The sequence below is a fragment of the Ceratotherium simum genome, chromosome X, assembly GCF_057802395.1.
Source record: "Ceratotherium simum simum isolate JZ-2026a chromosome X, ASM5780239v1, whole genome shotgun sequence".
Taxonomy (NCBI): domain Eukaryota; kingdom Metazoa; phylum Chordata; class Mammalia; order Perissodactyla; family Rhinocerotidae; genus Ceratotherium; species Ceratotherium simum.
This window is the reverse complement of record NC_141940.1, coordinates 96,246,568-96,272,986: the sequence shown is the minus strand read 5'-3', so window position 1 is coordinate 96,272,986 and position 26,419 is coordinate 96,246,568. Positions and strand designations below refer to the sequence as shown.

The 26,419-nt window shown below is 36.7% G+C and overlaps 1 protein-coding gene across 4 annotated transcripts in view; it reads right to left on the bottom strand.

The window, feature by feature from the left end:
- The window catches only part of MED14 (mediator complex subunit 14), a 67,367-nt gene that overhangs the window by 21,382 nt on the left and 19,566 nt on the right, over positions 1-26,419 (bottom strand). For all 4 annotated transcript variants that reach the window (XM_014791058.2, XM_087427793.1, XM_087427794.1 and 1 more), the window contains exons 11-19: positions 21,233-21,358; positions 19,294-19,372; positions 15,548-15,707; positions 12,333-12,527; positions 11,812-11,946; positions 6,820-6,896; positions 1,117-1,277; positions 884-1,030; positions 131-222 (exon numbers count right to left, since the gene is read on the bottom strand). In XM_014791058.2, coding sequence (XP_014646544.1) covers positions 131-222; positions 884-1,030; positions 1,117-1,277; positions 6,820-6,896; positions 11,812-11,946; positions 12,333-12,527; positions 15,548-15,707; positions 19,294-19,372; positions 21,233-21,358 — 1,172 coding nt within the window. The remainder of the gene's footprint in view (positions 1-130; positions 223-883; positions 1,031-1,116; positions 1,278-6,819; positions 6,897-11,811; positions 11,947-12,332; positions 12,528-15,547; positions 15,708-19,293; positions 19,373-21,232; positions 21,359-26,419) is intronic.

Here is a 26,419-nt window from a genome sequence, read left to right as displayed (position 1 = left end):
ATTTACTATTTTATTCCTAATTTTTACTTGATCCTTTAATTATTTCAAGGCAGTTTTCATAATTTTTGAATTCTTAATTTTTAAAAGATTTGTGAGAGGAATTTCAGTTTTAATTAATTCATAGACTTACTGAGCTTCCCTTGGTGGTTCCATAACACAAGATAAGTTTTCGGTAATTATAAACACGAACTTCTGAGAAAATATTTAGATGAGCAGGTATATCTAAACAGAAAGGAAACGAAAAGGAGATTAAGATTATACATGCAGAATTTTAAAATACATATTTGAAAAAGAGGGCAGTTTGGCAATATTATATGCTTAGATAGAAAGGTCTCTAAATATATCATTTAGTAAAATAGATAGTAGGCTTCCATTTCTACAAAAAGGGCCAGGACAGGGGTACCGAGATATTGAAGCAGTACAGCACAGAGGCTGGGGGTTCCCAATTCCAGCTCCACCATTTACTACCTATGTGATTTTTAGCAAGTTTCTTAGTCTCTGTGACTTGTTTTCTTCATTTGTAAAATGAGGAATAACAAAATACCTACCTCACAGGGTGATTGTGAGGATTAAATGAGTTAATATAAGCACTGTGTTTATTACATTGTATGGCACATAGTAAATTCTCAGTAAGTATTGACTACTATTATAATATGGCATACCTGTGTATAAAAATTTCTAGATACATAAGGAACTTAACAGTGATTATCTCTGGGGGAAGGAAATGGAAGTCTAAGGTAAAGGGAAGCTTATTTTTCATTAGACATACTTTTGAATTTTTTTTTTTTTTTTTTTTTTACAACGTGCATGCTTTACTTCTTCAGTTAAAAAAAGGCGGGGGGGTGCTTCTTCCCTGCCCCCAAAGGAAGACTATCACGTGTACCTGGTAGAGAACGTGCAAATTCCAATACACACTCATATAATCGTGCGATGCTATTCCAGTCATTAAGGAACATTTCAACCACTTTTCGACCACCAACAGGTTCAGATAACAGGTTTTCATATGTCAGGTAAACATGCCGGGATGGTCCTACAGGATTAAAAGAGAAGATTAATAGCAATCAATGCTAAAAAAATCCAGAAATATGCGAAGACAAAGTGTGTGAATCATCTCACCTTGCTCCCTGGTAGAAGTGCCATTAAGTGGACAATTTGCAAACACTAACTCTGCCACCCACGTGCGGTTATTTCTACCTTGTAATCGGAAAGTGCAATCGAGAAGAGAGCGGTCCAGAGCCTTTTGGGTTTCCTCATTTATACCCTTACAGGGAGGAATTCTGGTGATGAAAGATAGCATATGAAGTGTACTTCACATCAAGAAAGACAAAAGCACAATTTACACAATGACAGGCAGGGTATCACATTAGAGGTTCAGTTCAAACTCCACTACTAGGCACCTTCTGCAAAGGAAGGAAGCAATTCATGGCAATTCACAGCAATTAATAGCATTTAACCCATTTCCATTCACAACAACATGGATTAGGACTCTCATTTTAACGATGTTTGTCTTCATCCTTAATCTTTTTATTAGAAAAGACTATAACTCTTCAGAATGAAAATCAAGGATACTGGCTTTCTACAAAATCTACCTAGAACATCCTCAAGGAAAAGCTAAGGGGAACAAAATACTTGTAAAACCATCCTTTGAAGGCAGGATGATATAGCAGAAAGAACATGGGCTTTGGAGTCAGGGACCTGCATTCTAATTCTGACTCAGCCACATTTAACCTCTCTCAATTTCAGTTTCCCAACTATGAAATGGAAATAAATAATTACCTTATGGGCCATTGATTTTAAAAGGACAAAACATATAAAGTGCTTATGGTGGCTGATACAGCAAGTACTCACATATGTTAGTTCCTCCTTGCAGTAAAACCAAGTCTTGATCACTGACTGCCATGACAAGATTCCAGGTTTATTATCCCCCCTTTCTCCTCCTCTGTAGATGGATAAACTCCTCATTGCGATGGAGTTTTACAAGTATTAACTCATTTAACATATATATTGTCACTTACATATATCACATATACAAGAGGAATGTATTAGCTTTGGTGTCTTAAAATACCTACCTATCCATTTTCCTCCTGCAGCTTTATGGACTATCTTATTTGTCAGAAAATGTTATGAGGTGATATATTTTAGCTGTTAATGAGTTATTTCAGTAATGGATGAAATAAGGAGATAATACATTATTTAATTACACATTATCCTTTAGCTTATAGGCAACGTGGGTTAATTCTCAGTCTTGGCATAACAATTATCAATATCTAAGGCAAAATATAATTGGAAATACGGAATCTTGGTTCAGTCCTCTTATTCAGAATGTAACACCTCAATCTTGGCAACATTGACATTTTGGGCCAGATAAATCTTTGTTGTGGGGGCCTGTCCTGTGCAGCCCTGGCTTCTACCTACCAGACACCAGTTAGCACCTCCCATCCCTTCTTCTCAGTTAATAACCAAAAATATCTCCAAACATTGCCAAATGTCCCCTGGACGGCAAAATCACCCTGGGGTTGAGAACCACTGACCTAGAATACAACACTTCATAGAGCAAGAATGAGACAGAGATTGCATATGGTAAAAAAATTTGTAGGGGGGAAGAAAGAAAGCTATACAGGTTGCATAAAAATAGAATTAATGTAGTTCTGAAATTTTCTCACCACAGCTCCTCTTAAGTTTTTCAAAAGTTAAATCTTTCATACCACATACGTTTTATCACTACCAGAAAGATTTTGTCTAACGTTATTTGGGGTAGTTATTATAGAAATCACATACATTGCATATACGCTTTTCAACTTAATTGGTATACTGAGGACTTTTGCCTGCCCCTACCCCTCAAAACATAGGAGTTAAAAAGCAGCAAATTCAGACTTTGAAAGTAAAAATGCAGTACATTATCTTCTTCACATAAAATAGGTATTTCATGAAATCCATCTGGTCAGAAAATGAACACACAGAAGCCAGCATGTTTTCAATGATGAACCAAGGTAAGAGAAAGAGTCCTTTCAATTTATGCTCTCAGGGACAACATGAAAATGCATTCTATGTCTCTTTCTTAATCTATGATACAGACATACCTGGCTCTACTTTGAAGGTTATAAATGCAACAGAGAGAATAAAAATAAACTACAATTATAACTTTAATCTTCCCCGCATGATTATGTGAGGGGAAAAAAAACAAAACAAAAGGTTGCCCAAAAGGAGATCTGACAAAATTGTTACAAATGCAAAATACTGCAAAATACTATTATATTCGCCAAAAACTAAGAACTGAGGAAGATAAAATTAAGAATCTTATCTGAAAATTTCTGCCAATTCAAAAAAGGTTTTTGATCTGAACAGCTCTACTCCTGACTGATATTCCCCCCGTCATTCCGAGTACTGAACAAATCTAGGAACTGGGCTTTGGTCTTCTAGGGCAGATGTGTGTCAGCACTGCTCTTTTTCGGCTATCATGTGCTGTGTGTCAGTTTCGTTCTGAGAGGTTTTACAAACATCAGTAACCACATTATGTCCAGGTGGTGCAAAAGTGAGGCGATCACTGAAAGTGCTAGTAAAAGAAGCACAACTGTGCCTACAACGAAAGTGAAGAGGGTTTTATAAGGTTGCACATGCAGATGCAGAAAGACTGAATCACACAACTTGCAAAATAGAGCTGTGGCTATGCATTATTTGCATAAGCTACAAGAGGCAAAGAAACACAACGGACAAGATGAAAAAACCTTCTGGGTGTGGCTAGAGGACCAGCGCCACTGCCTGTTGCTGTAACGTTAGCTCAAGAGAAGGCGGGAAGTTTGCTCAGGAGCTCAAAACTAGGCACTGTGAGAGTGCTGCTCTTGAGACTTGTGTCATTTGTGCTGGAGGATCAAGGCTCTTTTGAATCTGCACAAGGCACCAGGTCCATAAACCAGAGCAATCTAAGGTGTTTACCACGATACTTTCAGAGATACAGCAAGGAGGCCTGCTTAATAGATTTTCAAGGAGATAAGCTGAACAAGAACAGAACATATTTTTAGCAAAGAGGAGAAAAATGTGCTCAATTTTAAAGTTTTGAAGTATCAACTCATACTCTCATTTATAATATATATAATAATATATCTAGGACTAAAAGGTTAAAAGAAGTGTTTCTGAAGGTTAAATGCATTAGAGCAATTACATGCTAATTAGATCTATGCCAGATTTTAATTTAATAAAATCATGTTTAGACATTTATCATTACTTTGTCCTTCCTCATTTCTATCCCCTACCCCCATAAAGGACAGCTTGTACGAGACAAACAGATATCTTTAATTTATCCATTTCTATATATTTTCCTTTTAAGTTTTAAATAAAGAAAACAATAGCCAGGATATAGTAAAGACTTTCTTAAAAATTATTGTAAAATGAAGCTAAAAAATATGAAGTGCTTCCTTCCTAGGTAGAACTATTATGAGTTCTCTTGAGTTCAAGAAGAAAGGGGACTAAAATTTCTTTCATAAAGATGCTGACAGCAAGGTATTTTAAAACTCTTGCGGGGCCAGCCCCGTGGCATAGCGGTTGAGTGTGCATGCTCCGCTACTGGCGGCCCGGGTTCGGATCCCGGGCGTGCACCAACACACCGTTTGTCTGGCCATGCTGAGGTGGCGTCCCACATACAGCAACTGGAAGGATGTGCAACTATGACATACAACTATCTACTGGGGCTTTGGGGGAAAAAAAGGAGGAGGATTGGCAATAGATGTTAGCTCAGGGCTGATCTTCCTCACAAAAAAAAAAAAAAAAACTCTTGCCAAACATGAAAAATATAACTAAAGAATAGAACACAAATGTTAACATCATCTAGTTATCTGCAGCTGCCAAGAAGAGTGAAAAAAAACCCCTATATTTTAGGCAGAAGGAATTCAAAACCAAAGGCAATTAAATTAGAAGTATTACATTTTCCTACTGATTTCTGTTATAAGAACAGCTCTCTCTCCTGATGGCGTTAAGAAAGCCAGGAGGTGGGGGCCGGCCCAGTGGCACAAGCAGTTAAGGGCGCGCACTCCGCTGCGGCGGCCCGGGGTTCGCCGCTTCGGATCCCCGGCACGCACCGACACACCGCTTGTCAAGCCATGCTGTGGCGGCGTCCCATATAAAGTGGAGGAAGATAGGCACAGATGTTAGCCCAGGGCCACTCTTCCTCAGCAAACAAAGAGGAGGATTAGCAGATGTTAGCACAGGGCTGATCTTCCTCACAAAAAAATTAATTAATTAAAATTAAAAAAAAAAAAAAGGCCAGGAGGGGAAGCTATTCTAGTTCTTCAACTCTTTATCTAAAGTGAGCACCATGACACACAGGTGGAGTGCACACTATTTGCTAGCCCTTCCCATCTTCCACAGAAACAAATTGATTCCCAAGTAACAAAAATTAAAGCCCCGCTGGCTCAAACTGCAGAGCTGTCATGTCTTGGTAGACAGAAGAATTCAATAAATGAAAATTGCTTACATGATTTATGTTATTAAGCAACATCTAAGAAATAATGCAAATGCCAAAAAAAGAAAACTGTTTTCTGCACCAAAAAGTTTTCTCTCTTAAATGGCATGCTAGCTTTGAAAGTCCATCCTGGTCACCTTATACAGCATACACACTGTGTTAGCTTTCCTTCTAAGCATTCTTTGGCTCCTTGTCCTCTATCTGTTGAGAACCAAATCCTCTGCCCATCTCCCTCTGTATACTCTTTCCTGGTGATCTAATTTACTATCCAGGCTCAATTACTACCACCTTGGTGATGACTCATCTACTTCTCCTGCCCAGACCTGTCACCTGAGCTTGAGACACACCCTTGTCTGCCCAAAGGGATGTCTAGGCACCTCAAACTTAGCAAAGCCCCTTCAAACTCACATCTTCAATGTCCCTTATCTCAGAAAATACCACAATCATCAATCATTTGCCCAAGAAAAAACTAAGAGTCATCTTTGCTACCTTCTCCTCTTTCTCACCTTCAACATCAATCTAATCACCAACCCTTGACTATTTCATCCCCCAAGTCCTTGTGGAACCTTCTCTGGTCCAAGCTACCAACAACTCTGGTAGGAACCATTTCAGCAACTGGCCTCACTACTTCAGTCTTGTTCCCCTCCAATTTATTCTCTATATAGCTATTAGAGTTAGCTTTCAAAAACACCTATCTAATGATGTCAGTTTCCACTTAAAATCATCTGATGGCTTCTTATCGCCATTAGGACAAAGTCTAAATTCCTTAAGGACACTTACAAAGCCCTACAGGATATGACCCCTTCCTACTTACATCTCTAGCCTCATCTCTCCCAACTACTGCCACGTTGAACTTCTTTCAGTTCCAGGACGCCGAGCTTTCTCTTACCTCCAAACCTTCACATTAGCAGTCATCCCTTCTGGTTAGGACTGCCCACTCCCACCCTAGCTCCCTTTCCTCCGGCAAATTCTCACCTCTCCTTCAGTTAGACTATAATTGGTACATCCTCAGGGATACCCTTCCTGACTTTTGAACTAGGCCAGAACCCCCTGCTATGTGAACCCCCAGCATCCTGAAGGGCCCCATCGGAATTCAAGCCTGACACATAGTTGTACTGAGTAAACATCTGATGAATGAATGAAAGAAATGCAGAAAAAAGACATCCTAAAATACCAAGTGGTGCTGGATCTCCACTCAGCAAGTGAAAGAGAATCCTCCCCCAGACCTTAGAAATTCTATGCAGAAATCTGTGACATCCACAGGTTCTGAACTCTGCTTTATCTGTCTCATGAAACGAGAGGAGCAGCTCTGGCAGTGTGGCTGCAATGTGTGGCACCAAGTGAGACACATGACAGGGACTTACTTCAATAAGCGAATTGCGTGGCTGAAGCCATCACCTTCCATTTGCACCCCTTGATGTGGAATCTCCAGATTGGACAACTGGAAAGAGAAAAGTACAGTTACATCAGACCACCAATTCTACAAAGGAAACTACCTTTTCTAAGTACCACTGTCTCTATTCTCATGGATCTGTTCTAGGGCCACTCTGTCCCAAAGTTACAACATATTAAGCATGAGCATTATCCCACATCATTTGATCTCCTGGGAAACTATACTAAGTCCGGTGAAAATTAAAGATGACCCAGAGCTTCTAGTTAAAAAAACACCTCCATGGGTGGCAAATCTTCGAAATGCAGGAGAATTGATCTAATTTTTGTATCAAGCCAAAAGTAATCCAAAATCAATTCTGGTGGTTCTAAATGATGCAGCTATAAAATAAGATTGGTTTTCTTGTGTAATTCAATTATGCTTGTTCAAAACAAAGTTTGAGTCAGTCATATCTCACTTTTAATCACAAATGGTATTTTTTTTTTTTAGTTTATAACTTTTCTGGAATACATTTTTATTTTTACCAATTAAACTATTTTCTGCATGAAACCCAAGAAGAAAAGATTTCCAATTTACACATTTATCCAATGAGATATCTTTCCCAATTGGAGGATTCAGAAAGTGAGTTATAGAGATGAATGCAAGCATAGTGCCTGAGACCCTACCAGTGGAACTACAGATTATTTAGGTATGCCAGGAAGTCATCTGATCTACTAAAGAAATGCTTGCTTTAGGCAGCTGTTTCCAGGTCTTCTATGGCAGACTATTTATTTACACCCACCTTGTTCCAGAAAGGATTTAAGGCAGCCCTAAGTATCTGACTGAGCCCTGCTTTTTGGGCCTGAGAAGGGCAAATAGCTGCTAATCAAATAGACAGTAGGGGCTCAGATTCAAAAGCAGTGAAGTGTGGGAGGGCTCAAAAACACTGCCTCTATTCTATGGATCAGAGATATAAACATCCTTCGTAAGATTAAATTTAGTTACTCACATCTCAGTATAAGTTATTTCAAGGAGAAAATATGCTTGCTGTTGTCTTTAACATGTCTTTTTCATTGAGAGAAGAAAAAGTAGGTCAGTTTTTAAGAGGTTGATTGAGTTCAATAGAGTACAGGCATACCTTGGAGATATTGTGGGTTTGGTTCCAGACCACCGTAGTAAAGCGAATATTGCAATAAAGTGAGTCACACAAATTTTTTGGTTTCCCAGTACATATAAAAGTTATGGTTACACTATGCTGTACTAGTAAGTGTGCAATAGTATTATGTCTAAGAAAACAATGTATATACCTTAATTAAAAAATACTTTATTGCTAAAAAATGCTAACCATCATCTGAGCCTTCAGCGACTTGTAATCTTTTTGCTGGTGGAGAATCTTGCCTTGATGTTGATGGCTGCTGATGGATCAGGGTGGTGGCTGCTGAAGGCTGAGGTGGCTGTGGCAATTTCTTAAAATAAGACAGCAGTGAAGTTTGCCACATTGACTGACTCCTCCTTTCACGAACAATTTCTCTGAAGCATGCGATGCTGTTTGATAGCATTTTGCCCACAGCAGAGCTTCTTTCAAAATTGGAGTCAACCCTCTCCAACCCTGCAGCTGCTTTATCACTAAGTTTATGTAATGTTCTAAGTCCTTTGTTGTAATTTCAACAATCTTCACAGCATCTTCACCAGGAGTAGATTCCATCTCAAAAAACCACTTTCTTTGCTCATCCATAAGAAGCAACTCCTCATCTGTTAAAATTTTAACATGAGATTGCAGCAATTCAGTCACATCTTCAGGCTCCACTTCTAATTCTAGTTCTCTTGCTATTTCCACCACATCTGCAGCTACTTCCTCCACTGAAGTCTTGAACCTCTCAAAGTCATTCATGAGGGTTGGAAACAATTTCTTCCAAACTCCTGTTAATTATTTATATTTTGACCTCTTTCTATGAATCACAGTGTTCTTAATGGCATCTAGAGTGGTGAATCCTTTCCAGAGGGTGTTCCGTTTACTTTGCCCAGATCCAACAGAGGAATCACTATCTATGGCAGCTATAGCCTTACAAAATGTATTTCTTAAATAATAAGACTTGAAAGTCGAAATTACTTTTTGACCCGTGGGCTGCAGAATGGATGTTCTGTTAGCAAGCATGAAAACAACATTCATCTTGTTGTACATCTCCATCAGAGCTCTTGGGTGACAAGGTACATTGTCAAAGAGCAGTAATATTTTGTAAAAAATCTTTTCTGAGCAGGAGGTCTCAACAATGGGCATAAAATAGTCAGTAAACCATGCTGTAAACATACGTGCTGTCATCCAGGCTTTGTTATTCCACTTATAGAGCACAGGCAGAGTAGATTTAGCATAATTCTTAAGGGCCCTAGGGTTTTCAGAATGGTAAATGAGCATTGGCTTCAACTTCAAGTCACCAGCTGCATTAGCCCCTAACAAGAGAGTCAGTCTGTCCTTTGAAGCCAGGCACTGACTTCTCCTCTCTAGCTATGAAAGTCCTAGATGGGATCTTCTTTCAATAGAAGCCTGTTTCATCTATATTGAAAATCTGTTGTTTAGTGTAGCCACCTTCATTAATTACCTTAGCTAGATCTTCTGGGTAACTTGCCACAGCTTCTAGATCAGCACTTGCCGCTTCACCTTGCACTTTCGTGTCATAGAGATGGCTTCTTCTCTTAAACCTCATGAACCAACCCCTGCTAGCTTCAAACTTTTCTTCTGCAGCTCCCTCACCTCTCCCAGCCTTCAGAAAATTGAAGAGAGTTAGGGCCTTGCTCTAGATTAGGCTTTGGCTTAAGGAAATGTTGTGGCTGGTATGATCTTCTATCCACACCATTCATGTGTTCACTCGAGTAGCACTTTTAATTTCCTTTAAGAACTTTTCCTTTGCATTCACACCTTGGCTGTTTGGCTCAAGAGGCCTAGCTTTCCACCTGTCTTGGCTTTTGACATGCCTTCCTCACTAAGCTTAATCATTTCTAGCTTTTGATTTAAAGTGACAGACGTGCAACTCTTCCTTTCACTTGAACACTTAGGGGCCACTGTGGGGTTATTAATTGATCTAATTTCAATATTGTTGTGTCTCAGGGAACAGGGAGGCCCAAGGAGAGGGAGAGAGACGGGGGAATGGCTGGTCAGTGGAGCAGTCAGAACACACACAACATTTATTAAGTTCGCCATCTTATACGGGCGTGGTTGGTGGTGCCCCAAAACAATTATAATAGTAACATTAAAGACCACTGATCCCCATAACAAATATAATAATGATGAAAAAGTTTGAAATATTGCAAGAACTACCAAAATGTGACAAAGAGACATGAAGTGAGACTATTGGAAAAATGGCACCGATAGACTTGCTCGACGCAGGATTGCCATAAACCTTCAATTTGTAAAACGCACATCATCTGCAAAGTGCAATAAAGTGAGGTGCAATAAAAAGAGGTCTGCCTGTACTATAGAACGCTCTTACATGTCCTATGTGTGCAACAGGTATAGAAGCACAGAGAAGGAGGACAGACAGGACATATGTCTATAGGTCTTAGTCTATGCGGGCACTACAGAGACACAAGTTTTTGCAATTTGTAGCCTGTGGGAAGGGAGGGGAGAGAGCAGGCAGGCAGAGAGGCATTACACTGCCCCTGGATCCCAGGTAGCCTCCCTTCCTACTGCAAAGGTAGTAACCGAATGACATTCATGTAATCAATCCACATAAACAATGAAAAAGCCCAAGAACACAGTCAAGTAGACAGGAAACACGGACACTGTACAGGAAACTGTACAGTCTGTACAGTTTAGGAGCTATGGCCAGTACCCAGACAAGAAGACATTCATCAAGCTCACTGTTCTAGGAGCTGGGACACTGAGGACATGAGTTCTATTTTAGGTGCCTGTTTCTGGGCTTGGATTTCTCTGGGCTATTGCTGCTCTTCACAATTTCACACCTTATCCTCTGCCTTCATATCCCGAAGCCCTATAAGGCAGGGGTCAGTATACAATAGCTCATGGGCCAAATCCAGCCCACTGCCTATTTTTGTAAATAAAGTTTTATTGGAACATAGCCATACTCATTTGTTTAAATAACAACTATGGCTGGTTCACACAACAGCAGATCTGGGTAGCTGTAATAAGAGACCATATGATCCACAACACATAAAATATGTACTATCTGGCCCTTTACCGAAAAAGCTTGCTGATCCCTACTCTAAAGCATGAAAGTGTTTTCAACAAGTCTTCCCAAGACTATCATCATAAGCTCAACTGAAATAATCTACTTGCACATTTCCAGGTCTCTTCTGCATTCACAATAACTTAGAGAGAGGAAGAGTCTTACAAAAAGTAAAACGTTAAACTACAGGGAAATAATTAAGGTTTTAGTGTATCACTTTTAAGGGATGCCGATCCTTGGCCAAAGCCCTTTTTGGAAATATAAAACTACAGGTTGTGTTACCTCCCTTTACTTTTATGTTTGGGGATCATGCTAGATATCACAACTGTGTATTCTTGAAAGATACTAATTTTGCATAAGGTTATTGCTTCTTGGTTTAATATTCTTCCTGACCTGCTTCACAGAAAGGAACACCCAATTTTATTAGTGTGTAAGCAATATGCATGGCTTCACCTAAGCCACCCCTTTATCAACTGACCATTTCTAAGAGAGTTAAATAATGCTCCTACTAAGAGGTATACGAAAGATGTTAATTCTCAAAAGTTGTCCTTTTTTTAACTGGAAAGAATTTACTTTACATTTTCACAAAGAGCAGAAGGCCCACAATTTGGAATCAGAGAGATAAAATAATTTAAGTCATGTTTTAAATGTATACCATGAGATGCTATGATTTCAACCCCACTCCTCCCAAAATGAACAAGATCACCACCATTCTGGTTCTCCTAAAGGAATCCATGTAGCTTTAGCAAGGCATTTTAAAAATTACTCTTTCATTTAGAGTAGCCAAAATTGTTCAAAAAAATTACCTCCAACCGAAGTCCTACAAATGGCATATTTGTATCACACATAGCGACAAAGTGAGCTAGGATTTTATTGAAGGCACACATTTCTCCTGATCGTTTGGTCTTCTTGGGTTCTACTGGACACGGATCATCAGACAACTAGAATTTAATAAAGAACACAAGTGGGTAAAAAAGTACATGTGATGCAATTAGTTAAGGCAGTTAAACTACTGTAACAAAGCTCAAAGTTAGCCAAAAAAAATGTTATTCATTTAACAAATATTTACTGAGCAAATATTGACCTAAACAACGGAAATTTAGTAGTAAACACTGTCTTTTTAACAAGTTCTCTTGTGGAAAATGGTGTATAATTAATTATTAATTAAAAGCATTTTCAAGGAAATGTAGATAATTATTACTTAAACCTTATTGCTGCCCAATCTCTTAAAAATCATATCTAATTCTTTCCCATATTAAAAATGGTTAAAGAACACAACAAAGTTAACATACACAAATTCTGTGCTCATTTCCACATGTGATCATACCTTGTGCTTGTTACCAGTTCTAGGCTGTTTCCCGGTTTTTGTACGAAAAACCAATTCCTGGATGTTTTCCTTGAACTGCTGCAGCAGGAGTGCCATGACAGGGCTGTCTTCACGATCTGCGGCATTCACAGACATGAAGTAGTACTTGTATGACAGCTGTGTGGGTTTATTTGGAACCTCCAACATCTCCACAACCTAAAAAGGCCCAAATCAGAAATGAGACTCAAAGAAATAATAAGTGTTGGACATTTTCCTCCTTATACCAAGTAGGGCTCAGAATTATAAATCTAATGTAGATGTCTTTTTTCTTTAAACAAGAACAAAGCAATCACAACATCAAAAAAAGCATTTGTAGTAAATATATAATTTGCTTTCTAAAAAACAGATCAGACCAAAGAACGCTAAAAGTAATCATAAACTATACCAAATGGGACATTAGACTATTAGGTGTTTTTGATATTCACACCATAGCTTATAAGCTGAAAACATTTTATGCTTAAGTCCAGTGCATCTGCTATATTTTCTAGAGTGGTATCTATTTTAAATTGCCCTCCTGTCTCCCTTCACCATTAAAACATCCTAGGAATTCCACTACTATGGCAGAGAAAGATGACAGCTCTCTCTCATACTTGGAAGGATATAAAAATAAACCCTGATTTTTCAAGTGAAAAATCTGGTCACTGTAAGGATAAGGATAACAACAACATCAACAATAGTTAACACTGATATAGGGCTTTCTATGTGCAATGTACTGTCCTAAGAACTTAACAGATGTTAACACGTTTAATCCTCCTAATAACTCTGTGAAGTAGGGATTATTATCTTCATTTTTCTGATGAGGAAACTGAGGCAGAAAAAAGTCAGGTTACTTGCCCAAGGTCTCAGAGCTAAGAAGTGATGGACTCATGCTTTGATCCCAGGAGTCTGGCTCCAGAGACCTTGCTCTTACCCACTATAGCAGCTTACAAGGTCTGCCTAAAATTTAAGAAAAGTCCTCTAAATACTTTAGTGAGAGAAATAAATGCCACTGGACAAGGCTCTTAACCAACATACACTTTCCTGTCTCTCTCTCTGCCTCCCTCTCCCACCCCTACTCTCTTCAGGAAACTGTTTGGCCAACACCTAAGCATCACACTTATGCACCTGAGGAAATAAAAGACTTAAAAGTAAAATGGACACTTCCCCAAAGGCTATATGGATGGCAATTAAGCACATGAAAAGATATTCAACATCATTAGTCATTAGGGCAGTGTAAATTAAGACTATAATAAGATACCACTACACATCTATCAGAATGGCTACAATTTTTTAAAAAATCACAATGCCAAGTGCTGACAAGAAGTAGAGCAACTAGATTTCTCATATATTGCTGGCTGGAACGCAAAGTGGTCTGGTCACTTTGGAAAACAGTTTGACAGTTTCTTATTTAAAGCTAAACATTCACTTACCATATGACCCAACAATTCCACTCCTAGTTACTTATCCAAAAGAAATGAAAACTTAAGTTCACAAAAAAACCTATATGCAAATGCTTATAGCAGCTTTATTCATAACTGCCCCAAATTGGAAACAACCTAGATGTCCTATCACAGGAGACTGGTTAAACAAACTGTGGTACATCCATACCATGAAATACTACTCAGCAGTAAAAGGAATGAACTATTATAAACACAACAATATCAATGAAAGTCAAAGACATTATGCTGAGTGAAAGAAATTTGACTGAAAGGCAAAAACTACAGAGACATAAAACAGGTCAGTGGTCATGAGTTGAGAGTGAAGGGAGGGTTTGATTATAGAGGGGCAGCATGAGGAAATTTTGGGGGGGTGATGGATCTGTTCTGTTGAAATGGAGGTTACAAAACTGTATGCATTTATTAAAACTCAGACACTAAAAAGTCTGAATTTTTACTGTAGGTCAAGTATATCTTAAAGCTGACAAAATAAAATGGCTGAAAGACATTTAAAGGCAGCAAGCCTTTCCAACTGTTCTTCTTAATGTCCATGGTAGCAGTTTTTTCCAACTTCTACGAATGTGTCATCCCTAAGAGAGGATGAAGAGTAACATATATTCAGTTCTGTATCTAAATCACGTGAAACAAATTATTGTTTTATAATAAATCACTAATCATTGAAACCAAAGCCTGGCTTTTTGTTGACACAAAATAGGTCAGAAAATAATAAATTATAACCATTTTATTTTGTATGTCGCTGAGGATAAGAGATCTTTGTGTATTCACAGGTTTGATTATTATGTGAGTATTCTGCATATCATTTCACATGTAGACCAGGCAGCTCACTGAGAACTGAAACAATAATCCTTTGTCACGTGCCAAATCTAGTTCCACAGCTGGTGTTTTAAAATTCAGAAAAAAGTGAAATTCACATCAATGATAGACTTATTAGACTACATAAGTAACCCTAACTTAAGATATGTCAGGCTATACAGGGTACCTTTTTAAGATATCTTTTAAAAGTACAACTCAAAACCTTAAAAAAATTTACTCCCATTACCTTCAACCAACAATCCTGAATTATTATTCAAACACCTTTGAGTCTTAGCCAAAAGTATCTACTTGGCGTACACAGAACTTTCTACAAGCAAGGAAATAAACTAAGGTGAGTCCATATTTCAAATTCTTGGAAATCTTAACCAGTTCAAAGATCTCAGAGAAACTAACTGGAAAACACCTAGAAAGAGTGAAAAATAAGAAGAAAAGATCTTACTGTGCTCTGAAAGGTACATGCAGTCAGTAAAACAGATATATACGCCTTCAATCAATGAAAGATGAGAAAATAAAGCTACTTGAGGCAGCCCATATTTAAAAGTCTGCATTATGCAAGTTAACATTCAATTAAAATCAAACAAGTTTATCTGACACCAAAACATCTCCAGAGCTTCAGAGTAGTTGCTTTCAAATTTTTTCTTCTTATACAGAGGAGACGCCTCATTCCAGGCAGAAACCAGGCCTCACTATCGGAGAGTCCTAGGGTGAGGGGTGGCGGCATACCTTATATTCCCCAACCCTGCCTGATCATTATATAATTTCTTAGAGACACGATTGTCCTCTCTCCTCGCTCTCCTGAGTTGCAAATCACTATACAAAAGTCAAATACGCAATAAAATATTGCAAATTAAATTAAACAATAAATCATTAAAGATACTAATACAATTACTGAACTCAATCACCTAAATCACCCCTTTGCATACTTACAATGTAGTATTGTGGAAGACGGGTAAGTTTAATGAAAAGCTTATTCTTAGAAAGGTTTCCAATAGGATGGGTTGAGTAATTGGACAGCTGCAATGTTTCACTGCTTATTGTAGGCAGATGTTTTATAGACTGTTTGCAACGCTGTTGTCCAAGCCAAAACCTTAATTTAAAAGAGATAATCCACATCATAAAATTGTAGAGTTTTCTGATTAACTGTGTGCTATTGATTTATAAATAGATTATTGAAGACCACTAAAAAACCAATTAATTTAAAATTTAACCCAACTAGTAAAAGGATACACGACCACAGTGATGAATCATTTCTCTAGTTTTATATTGGACTATTAGTTCTAGTTCTAGTTTAAGGAGTTTAAACTGCAATGTGAATGATTTTGATTAGTTATAAGGTAGAATTAACTAGTATTAAGGCTCAGACACTCTTATCAGTTTATTATAGGGGATGACAGATTTCCTATGGTTTATGACAGCACAAACTAATCTCAACATCCTTTATAAAATGCCTGAAGTGTTTATAAAACAAAATAGAACAACAAACAATAAATAAGTATAAAAGTACTTCATTTTTCTGGTATCACTGGAGATATATAGTTCCAGTTTTTAAACTGTGTATCAAGTGACAAGTATACCTAGCAGGTGCCAGTAAGTATTAATTTCCTTCTTTCTCTCCTCTCTCTCAGTTAAGCCACCAGATTTCACTTTGATGCTTTTTACAGCACTCCTCTCATTCCTTCTATTTGATTATCTATCCTTGAGGCTAGAACACCATATAATACGTGAATAAGGGATAAAAGGATTGGTCCACAAACTCTCACTGACTCATAATGAGACTATAGAAAATAAGAATACAAATTTAGAAACCTCCACGGCAACATAACAATGCCACAATATCCAAGTTCATGATCAGTAGGCTCGCCTTGCTGAACAGGGTATAGACCAGTTCAGGTTCTGTTGCTCACCAGTTCAGGTGAGCTGCATATGGTACAAACCGCATACTAGTCATGTGCAGTAAAACCATGTTATAATATACGACATTTTAAGGGTAGTTTGTCAACTATTACCCAATAATGTATAAAATCTGGAAACCACTTTTCTCCCTGAAAAACAACTTGAATTTAACTGCAACTTCACAGGATCAATTACTAGAACTGGCTACTAATGAAGAAATAAAGATAAATTTTGAAAATACATGAATACTTGTTTCATTTTGGATAAAAGTTAAAAATGAATATCCTGAACTTGCTAAAATTACTTTCAAATCTTTACTTCCAGTCCCATCAACATACCTTTGTGAGACTGGTATCTCTACTACGTATGTTATTAAAAGAAAAACACAAAAACAGTTAAGATATACATTATCTCCTGTGATTAGCATCATTATCAATTTAACCTAGATAAGTTACAACAGGCAAGAAACAAGCTCATTTGTTACATTATACATTCTAAATATAAGAATATTCTTTTCAAAGTGTATATGGAATTGCTATTTTACTCCTGACTTTTTGTTTTGTTATGACTTTATGGAACAAAAAATTTGAGCATAAGAGTCAATTTTCTACATTAATTGCCTATATGTGTATTTTCAATAAAAAATGTATAAATTTTGAATTTTCTTTTTTCTTACAGTGTTTGTTTTGATTATGTTTATTAAAATGTAATTTTATGTCTGTTGACTCTAATAATAAAAAAATTAAGGCTTATATTTTGTACATGTTTTTTCATCTTTTTTCTAGAATTTGTTTTCATTGCATATTATAAAAAAAGTAATCACAAGAACAGATGCTCAGCATCATTAGTCATTAGGGAAATGTAAATTAAAACCACAATGAGATACCTTGTCACACTCACTAGGATGGCTATAGTCCAAGACAGTAATAAGTGTTGGCAAGGATATAGAGAAATGGAAACCCTCACACATTGCTGATGTGATTGTAAAATGGCAGAGCTACTTTGGAAACTAGTTTGGCAGTTTCTTTAAAAAGTTAAACAAATTTACAGTATGACCCAGCAATTCCACTCTTAGTGGAATGAAAATGTAAGTCCACACACAGACTTGCACATGAATATTCATAGCAGTATTATTCATAATAGCCAAAAAGTGGAAACAACCCAAATGTCCATCAATTGATGAATGGATAAACAAAATGTGGTCTATCCATACAATGGAGAATTATTCAGCCATAAAAAGGAATGAAGCACTGATACATGCTACAACATGGATAAAACCTGAAACACTATACTAAGTGAAAGAGGCCAGTCACAAAATATCATATACTTTATGATTCCACTTACATGAAATGTCCAGAAAAGGAAAATCTACAGAAACAGAAAGTAGACTCATAGTTGCCTAGGGCTGAGGTTGGGAATGGGGATTAACTGTAAATGAGCAACTTCTTGAGGTGATGGAAATGTTCTATATGTTCTAAAAGTGGATTGCAGTTAATGGTTGCAAAACTCAGTAAATTTACAAGTCACTGAATTGTACACTTAAAATGAGTGAATTTTATGGTATGCAAATTATACTTCAATAAAGTTATTTAAAAAAATTAATGTCTCATGATAGATTAGTGGTAAACTGGTCATTCACTAAAGATCATCTGAGAAGCACTATTACAAGTGACAACTAGGGGACCTTTCTTATGAATAGATTATATGAGTTTAAGTATAGACAAACATTTGATAAGTTTAAGGCTTTTGGGACTTAGCTTTCTGGTTTTAGGTTGTATTTCTGCTAGCTGGAACTGCCAGATAAACAACCTCAAGTTATACAAGATGTGAATTATTAAGGATTTAAGTACTTAAACCTTGTTTGGCCAAAATGCACAAAAAATGATGCTAACTACTAAAAATTTTAGAAATTGTTACCCAGCATACCACCCTTTTCCATATACAGATAAACCAAACAGTTGTTCAAAAGAAGGTTCATATAATATTATGTATCTATTGGCATTAAAAATCATGTCTTGTTAATGAAAAAATTACTTGATTATATCAAATTCTTCAAATATTTACAAAACCAAAACCAGCACAAGGAGAAGGGATAGGCTAGAAGATCACAAAATCAGTAGATCCCACTGAACAGTCTAGTCGCTCCCCTCTCTCCATTTGCCAGTTTGGGTTTTGATCTCTGAAATTTATTTTTATCCCTTAGAATTTTGTTTTATTAATTTTAAAAGAGAATTTGTTTGAGTTGCAATAAAGGTACCTGTGTACCAGGGTGGTAATGAAGCGTCATAGAATTAGTGCTAGCTCCATTTTCAATTTTATTTAGTTTAACAGTATGAAGCATTCAAAAGATTTTGAGACAAACTGAATGACAGTATTAAAGAAGTAGAAATGACTGTTCTGAAAGTTATCAGCTGGTAGATTCACAACATGAAGATTATCTTGGATAAGAACAAATAAGACTCTGTTGCAGAGAAGACTAGATACAATAAAATTCATTGTGTAAGTGATCTGTAGAGCGCTCGTACAGGAGAAAATGTGGCAAGGAATGAAAGTTGAGTGTTATGCCCTTCATACCTGTATTTGCTCTAGAGGGGAATTTAATAGGAAGCACTGCCATCTTGGACCTATTTCAAGAGAATTTAGATTCTAAGTACCAAAAGGTGCTCAAGTTTCATGTCATAAACATTAAGGACAGTGACTGATCAAGAGTAATAATGGAGAAGATATATCTTGCCAAATACGTTTCCATTTTTAGTCTTGAGCTAAATAAATAAGCTTACTTAAGTTGTTGAATCCAAGGAACGATCCGTTTCATATCATCATTTATAGACTTCTCCATGTCATCCAGCGTGGTCTGGTCTATAGAATAAAGCACTTCATTAATTAATTGCTTACATGAGACACAAAATACCTAGGTAGCCCAAAACTTAAATGAAAATTGTCTAAGGCAGAAAGTAGTGTTATTTTTGAGTCAGAGAAAAACTAAACTAAAGGCATCATCAGGCATAAACTAACCTAATTTGTTGTCTCTCTTTAACATTTAGGGAGAGTTATAGTTAAGACAACTAATTAACAGCAAATGTACACTAGCAGGAAGAACAAGTAACAAATACATGAATTAATTCTTTGCCTGTATTTTAATTCCCAAAACTCTTAGTCTAGTTAATTAATATTTTTAACTTATATGTATTTAAAACTCATAGTATTACTAGACTTAAAACCTTAAAAATTATAAAAACTATAAAACTTCATTAAAAATGTTTATCAAACACAAATGGTCTCTGGCAAAAGCAAGAACTGTTGGCTGAAGATTAGCTTGCTAAATGTCATTTAGAATTTTTAATGACTCTAGAAAATGCTAATAATAGAATGCTGAGCAAAAAGCAAAATATAAAATGATTTCAACTAAAGAAAAAAGTATAGAAAAAATTAGAAGAGCATTGGTATGGATTGAATTGTATCCCCCCAAAATTCATATGTTGAAGCCCTAACTCCTAACGTGATGGTATTTAGAGGTGAGGTCTTTGGCAGTTAATTAGGTTTACATGAAGTCAAAAGGGTGAGGCCCTCATGATGGGATTAGTGCCCTTATAAGAAGGGACACCAGAGTTTGCTCTCTCTCTTCCTGCCATGGGAGGATATAGCGAGAAGGCCAACATCTACAAACCAGGAAGAGAGCCCTCACCATAATGTGATCATGCTGGCAACCTGATCTCAGACTTCCAACCTCCAGAACTATGAGAAAATAAATTTCTGTTGTTTAAGCCACCCACTCCGTGGTTCTTTTTTACGGCAGCCTGAGCTAAGACAAGCATACATCTCCTAAAATAGCAATGATTGGCGACAGGTAACTATTTTTTGCTCCTTCTCTCATTTTTACACAGGTTTTTTATTTTTGAGTATGTACTGCATTAATAATCAACAAAACAGTTAAATAAAAAGTTGTGAAGAACAAACAATTGCCTTGTTGGTTTGGAACCATAGTTAAATGTGTTACATCATTTAGTCATCATAAATGTGACGTGATTTAAAGTAATGAGGATAGTTTTCCACGAGCAGTTCATAGAAAAATCTATCTTTATAGCCATACAATATAACTAGAAAACCTTTTACTTTCATCAGTCTTATCTAGCTCAATATTAATTTTAAATGGCAAATGTGCTAATACATTCAAGAACAATGTTCCATTAGCAATTAAAAAACACTCAGTTCCTAGTATTTTATCATTTGAGAACACCAATTTGGTAACAGAATATGTTAGAAAACAAACTTTAATTTCTACCATGTTTAAGCCAGAAAAAAATCCTTTCCTCCAGGATTCTGTACCCTAAGTCATCTTAGATGTTTATACTGTCATAAATGAGTTCTTCAGCCATGAAGGACATTAGAATCCCTTGTAATCATCTCCACCTCAACCAACTATTAGTGGTAAAATAGTTAAACTAAAAAACATCAGCCATCAACATTACCACTTTTACATAAGAGAAACAACATGAATGTACTTCATAGTGGGAAGTTTAACTCCCAGTACAAGAAAATCCAAAGCAGAGTTAAAATGGGTCCCAAGGAACAGACATCAGCCAGAGTTTTTATTTCCAGATCTACTTTTTCCACTGCTTATACCACCCCTCCCAATACCTAATGACAGAAAATTTTTATTTTGCTTTTGTTAAAAATATTTTTCCTTACACTGAGTGACTATATCATTTAGTAACTTACCAAGTCCATAAAGCATCAATTGGAACATTCCAGAATGCAAATCTACATAAATGTGTAGACACTCCGAATTACCACAGGGCTCCAAGATGGGAACAACGAGAGCTGGAAGTGCAGTCTCTATGGAAGCTGAACAGTTAAGAATTAAAAATTATATTTCTATCTGAATGTTTAAAAAAAATATTTCTCAGTTAGTAGAAATGAACCAACTATTGAACAATCCTGACTGTTAGAGGAAAAACATGATTTTGCAAAACTGAAATAGTACTATTATGTCAATCAGCAGCTTAAAGGGAAGCATGTAATCTTCAAGGTGACTTGAAATAAACATATTTTTCTTAAATACTATAGCAAAAAAATTCTAAGATTCCTTAAAAATGGTTAAAATAGCTAGTGAAAATTTAACCTCACCAGTGAGCTGAGTTCTAGTTTTACTTTCATTCAGTAATTACTAATAAGTTAACTTTTAAGGATTTTCTTTTTATATAGTGGGAAGAAAATTAGTTGTTTGGTAAATAGAATGGCCTAAATATTTTCAATGCCATTCTTCATAAAGAGAGGTTTTCTGGCAATTAGAGCCCATGTGTTTAAAAAAACACTTGAAAGCTATTAAACATTATTGATTACATAGGAAAAAAATTTTTTCAAGTTACTTATGTACCTCATTTTCAAGTCACAGATGAAATAAGAACATAGGCAATTGCTAAACAAATTCCCAAAGCTGCCAATATACTTGTTCTAGAGTTTCATAGGATTTCCACCAGACCCAATTAACTTTTCCCTTAATCCCACAAGTTGGCATAACAAAATCCAGTAAAGGAGCCAAGCACTGAAAGCACACCATGTGCTGATCAGATTGAGGAATTGTAAAAGGAATACGCTCTTCTGGTCACCATATTCCTCTAAAGCTACAACACAGAAGAAAGGCCAGCAGTGAGGAGAATGGTAATATAGGCCCAGGTTTTCACCAGGTGTGACGTCTCTGTGCTACTCTGTTAAACAAGGACAATAACATCTTCCTGTCCATGCCATGGGTCCTTAGGAGGAAGAAATGACAAATTTTTAAAGGTGTTTTAAAAAGCAAAGTGCTCAACAATGTACATTATCTGTACTCCTTTATATGAATCAAAGAAACAAACCGAAACCTCTTATTATGAATTTGCAATAATTAAAATGGGTGAAATTACCATTGTTACTATCTATACAAACAAATTATCAAATTAATAAAGTAAAAAGATTGCAGGAGATATATTTAACCAGACAAAAATAAACTGCTTTCAAGTATATTGAATACATATTTGTATACAAATGTTTAACATGCAAGTCCAGCAGAACTCTCACCTAAAAAAAGAAAAAAAAAGGCACAAATAGAAATTTCTTTTACAATATTTTATAATTCAGACCAGTGTGACAAATTAGTTCAAATCATGTTTTGCTGAAGTTACTATGTTAATCTAATAAAAAGTGCTTATAGATTTGAAGCAGGGTTGCTGATTTTTAAAAACATACCTGTACTATTATAATTCCTAATGAGGTAGGAATGTATTCTTTAAAGCTAAACCTTTCAAGTGTAGCAATGGAGTAAAACTAGTTCTGACAAGTAAAATAACAATCATAATTTCAATCTAATTATCAAAATTGAGTATTCTTCAAAAGATAGGGCATCAGAGAATATAGAGAACACAGCACAAAAGATAGAAAATACTTTGATGTATATCTATGAACATATTTTATGACTGCCAATGTCCATATTTTTCTTTACAGAAAATAAAATATGTAAGGCCTCAAGCATTTAAAGGCACAGGTGTTAAGGTATACAAAAGTGGAGACACCTATGAATAAAATATAGAAGGGAGAATTAAAGGCAGTGGAAGATGATAGGACTGTACGCTACTTTTTCCTGCAGCAGGAATATACCTATATCTATATATCTGTATCTATATAGATAGATATCTCCTCTTTTATTTCTCCATATCTGTTTACTGAGGACAAGATGAAAATGAACCAATAGACAGTAATACAAGCGTGAAGACTGAAGAGAAGCAACTAAGCCCAATTAGGAATGGCTGTGTGTGGTTCACAGTTTACCAGCTGATCTCGATACCCTGATTCCAGCACTGACAGAGCACGACACAAGGAGAGCACCTTGGCTTCCAAGAGTCAGGCAATGCTGCGGATGGGGCCACATGGCAAGTTACCTTTAATGCCTTGCACTGCCTTTTTTGAACTTCTCTCCAAAGTCCTGCCTACTCTCCCCTGAGCCATTCCCACTCCTACCTCCTGCCTTCAAGACACCACACCATTTGGGCCATCTGGGCTGTCTAAAATCTGCTTTCTGTGCATTCCCTTGGCAATCCCTTGAAACGCTCCAATCTCTGAGCTACTCATCTCCTCAGCTTATTCCAGTGAGGAGCTGGAAGAAAAGCCAGCTGATTAAGGGTGATTACACTAAGGGATTCCAAGAACAGCCCCTGGTACCAGTCAAGGATCTGACTAAAGCACACTTTCCCATCAAGTAAGACTACATGTACAGTATAAATGTGTGAACATGAATTTAAAAAACAAGTTAAAGGGCCGGCCCCATGGCTTAGCGGTTAAGTGTTCGCGCTCCGCTACTGGCGGTCCGGGTTCGGATCCCCGGCGCGCACCAACGCACCGCTTCTCCGGCCATGCTGAGGCTGCGTCCCACATACAGCAACTCGAAGGATGTGCAACTATGACATACAACTATCTACTGAGGCTTTGGGGGAAAAAAAGGAGGAGGAATGGCAATAGATGTTAGCTCAGAGCCGGTCTTCCTCAGCAAAAAGAGGAAAATTAGCATGGATGTTAGCTCAGGGCTGATCTTCCTCACACACAAAAAATAAAATAAATGTTTAAAAAATAAATAAATAAATAAAAAACAAGTTAAAGCCTATGTCCTAAAATGGTAGGTTAGTAGACCCTTTCCTATAGCAGTCCTCATTTTCAGAAATGTTCTGATTAAAGCAGGACTGAGGGGCTCAACCCCATATGCAAGCACCTCCCTCTCCTCCAGAACAGTCTCTGAAGCATCTTTCTCTAACACCGAGGACTCTATAGACACCTAGGGCTTGAAAACCACTGCTGCAGCACACTCCCACTAGAGTTAGAGATCTAGGAAGAGCCTGGACTAACATCCTCAATTTACAGATGAGGAGAATGGGGCCCAAAGAGTATAAACGACTTGTTCAAGAGCACGCAACTGAACTCAGATCTTCTGGCTACTCAAGCAGCGACATCCCTACAAAATGCTGAAGAAAAATCTTCACAACTTATACGAACAGCACACAAAACTATTCCTATGTAAACACATGCTTAGAGTCTATTTTTCTAAGTAATTTGAATACCCCCTGGGCAATCCTACTGAGTTTTTAACTTACTAAGTCTTGTTTACAGATGATACTAAAGTAAACCAGAGCCTATCAAAAGATCACAAACCCCTATTTTTTACAATCCCAACAAATGAAATTTTAGAATTTTACTATTTTGAAAAATTAGAAATTAGAAAAACTAAGATTACAAAAATACTCTAAAGTTTTCTTTAAGAACAAAAGGAGATTTCAACAAGGGTGCCAAGACAATTAAATGAGGAAAAAACAGTCTTTTCAAAAATGTTACTGTGACAACTACATATCTCATACAAAAGAGCACAGCTAGACCCCTACCTCACACCATATACAAACATTAATTCAGAAAGCAATCCAAATGTAAGAGCTAAAACCATAAAACTCTTAGAAGAAAACATAGGAGTAGGTCTTCATGTCACTGGGTTAAGAAATGGATTCTTCAGGTTATGACAACAAAAGTATAAGCAACAAAGAAAAAATAGACAAACTGGACATCACCAAAATTAAAAACTTTTGTGCAGCAAACGACACTATAAAGAAAGTGAAAAGACAACCCACAGAATGAGAGAAAATTCTTGCAAATCACGATACATGAAAAGGGACTTGTATCCAGAATACATAAAGAACTCATAACTCAATAATAAAAAGATAAATAATCCAATTATAAAATGGGCAAAGGATCTGGATAGACATTTCTCCAAAGATGTATGAAAAGATGCTCAACAATCATTAGGGAAATGTAAATCAAAACCACAATGAGATGCCACTTCACACCCACCAAGATGGCTAGAAACAAAAAGACAATAACGTGTTGGTGAGGATGTGGAGGAATTAGAACCCTCACACACTACTGGTGGAATTATAAAGTGGTGTTAAACATGTCAAAAGGTTAAACACAGAGTTACCTTATGACCCAGCCATTCCACTCCTATGTGTATATCCAAGAGAAATGAAAATATATGCCCACACAAAACTTGTACATGGATGTTCACAGCAGCATTATTCGTCATAGGCAAAAAAGTGGAAACAACCCCAGTGTCCATCAATGATGAATAGATAAACAAAATGCGGTCTATCCATACAACAGGTTATTTGACAATAAAAATTAAGTATTAAAGCATGCTATAATATGAACAAACCTCAAAAACATTATACTAAAAATAATATGCAGAAGACATATGATTTCATTTATCTGCAATGTCCACAACAGGCAAATCTAGAGACAGAAAGTAGAACAGTGGTTGCCAGGGGCTGGGGGTAGGGGTGAATGGGGAGTGACTGCTAATGGGTACAGGATTTCTTTTGGGGATGATTAAAGTGTTCTAAAATTAGGTTGTGGTGATGGCTGCACAACTCTTTGAGTATATTAAAAACCACTGAATGAGTGAATTGTATATAAATTATATTTTAATAAAGCTATTAAAAAAAGTAACAAAAAGGGGGGTTCTAATTCCAATGACAGTTTCAATTATACTTTCTAATCATAAATTTTAGGCCTGTATTTAACATCTTTATTTGAGGGATTAAAATGGGTGGTGGCAGGGAATGATGACTTATACTGCATCTTATAATTAAATTAAAATTATCAAGATCCGATGAATCTAATGTTAAACCCTGATGGAGCTAGGGTACATGTCCTCTCAAAATATATTTAATCACTACATTCACCAGATGTCTGGCATACCCTTTCTTTAAGGCCTGTATTTGCATTTTTATTAACTTAAGTTGCCCTTCCCTCTAGTCATTGGCTTGTCTTAGACCCTCTTTTTCACCTCTATTCTTTCACTTTCCTTGAATGAATACTGTATTCTAAATATAAACT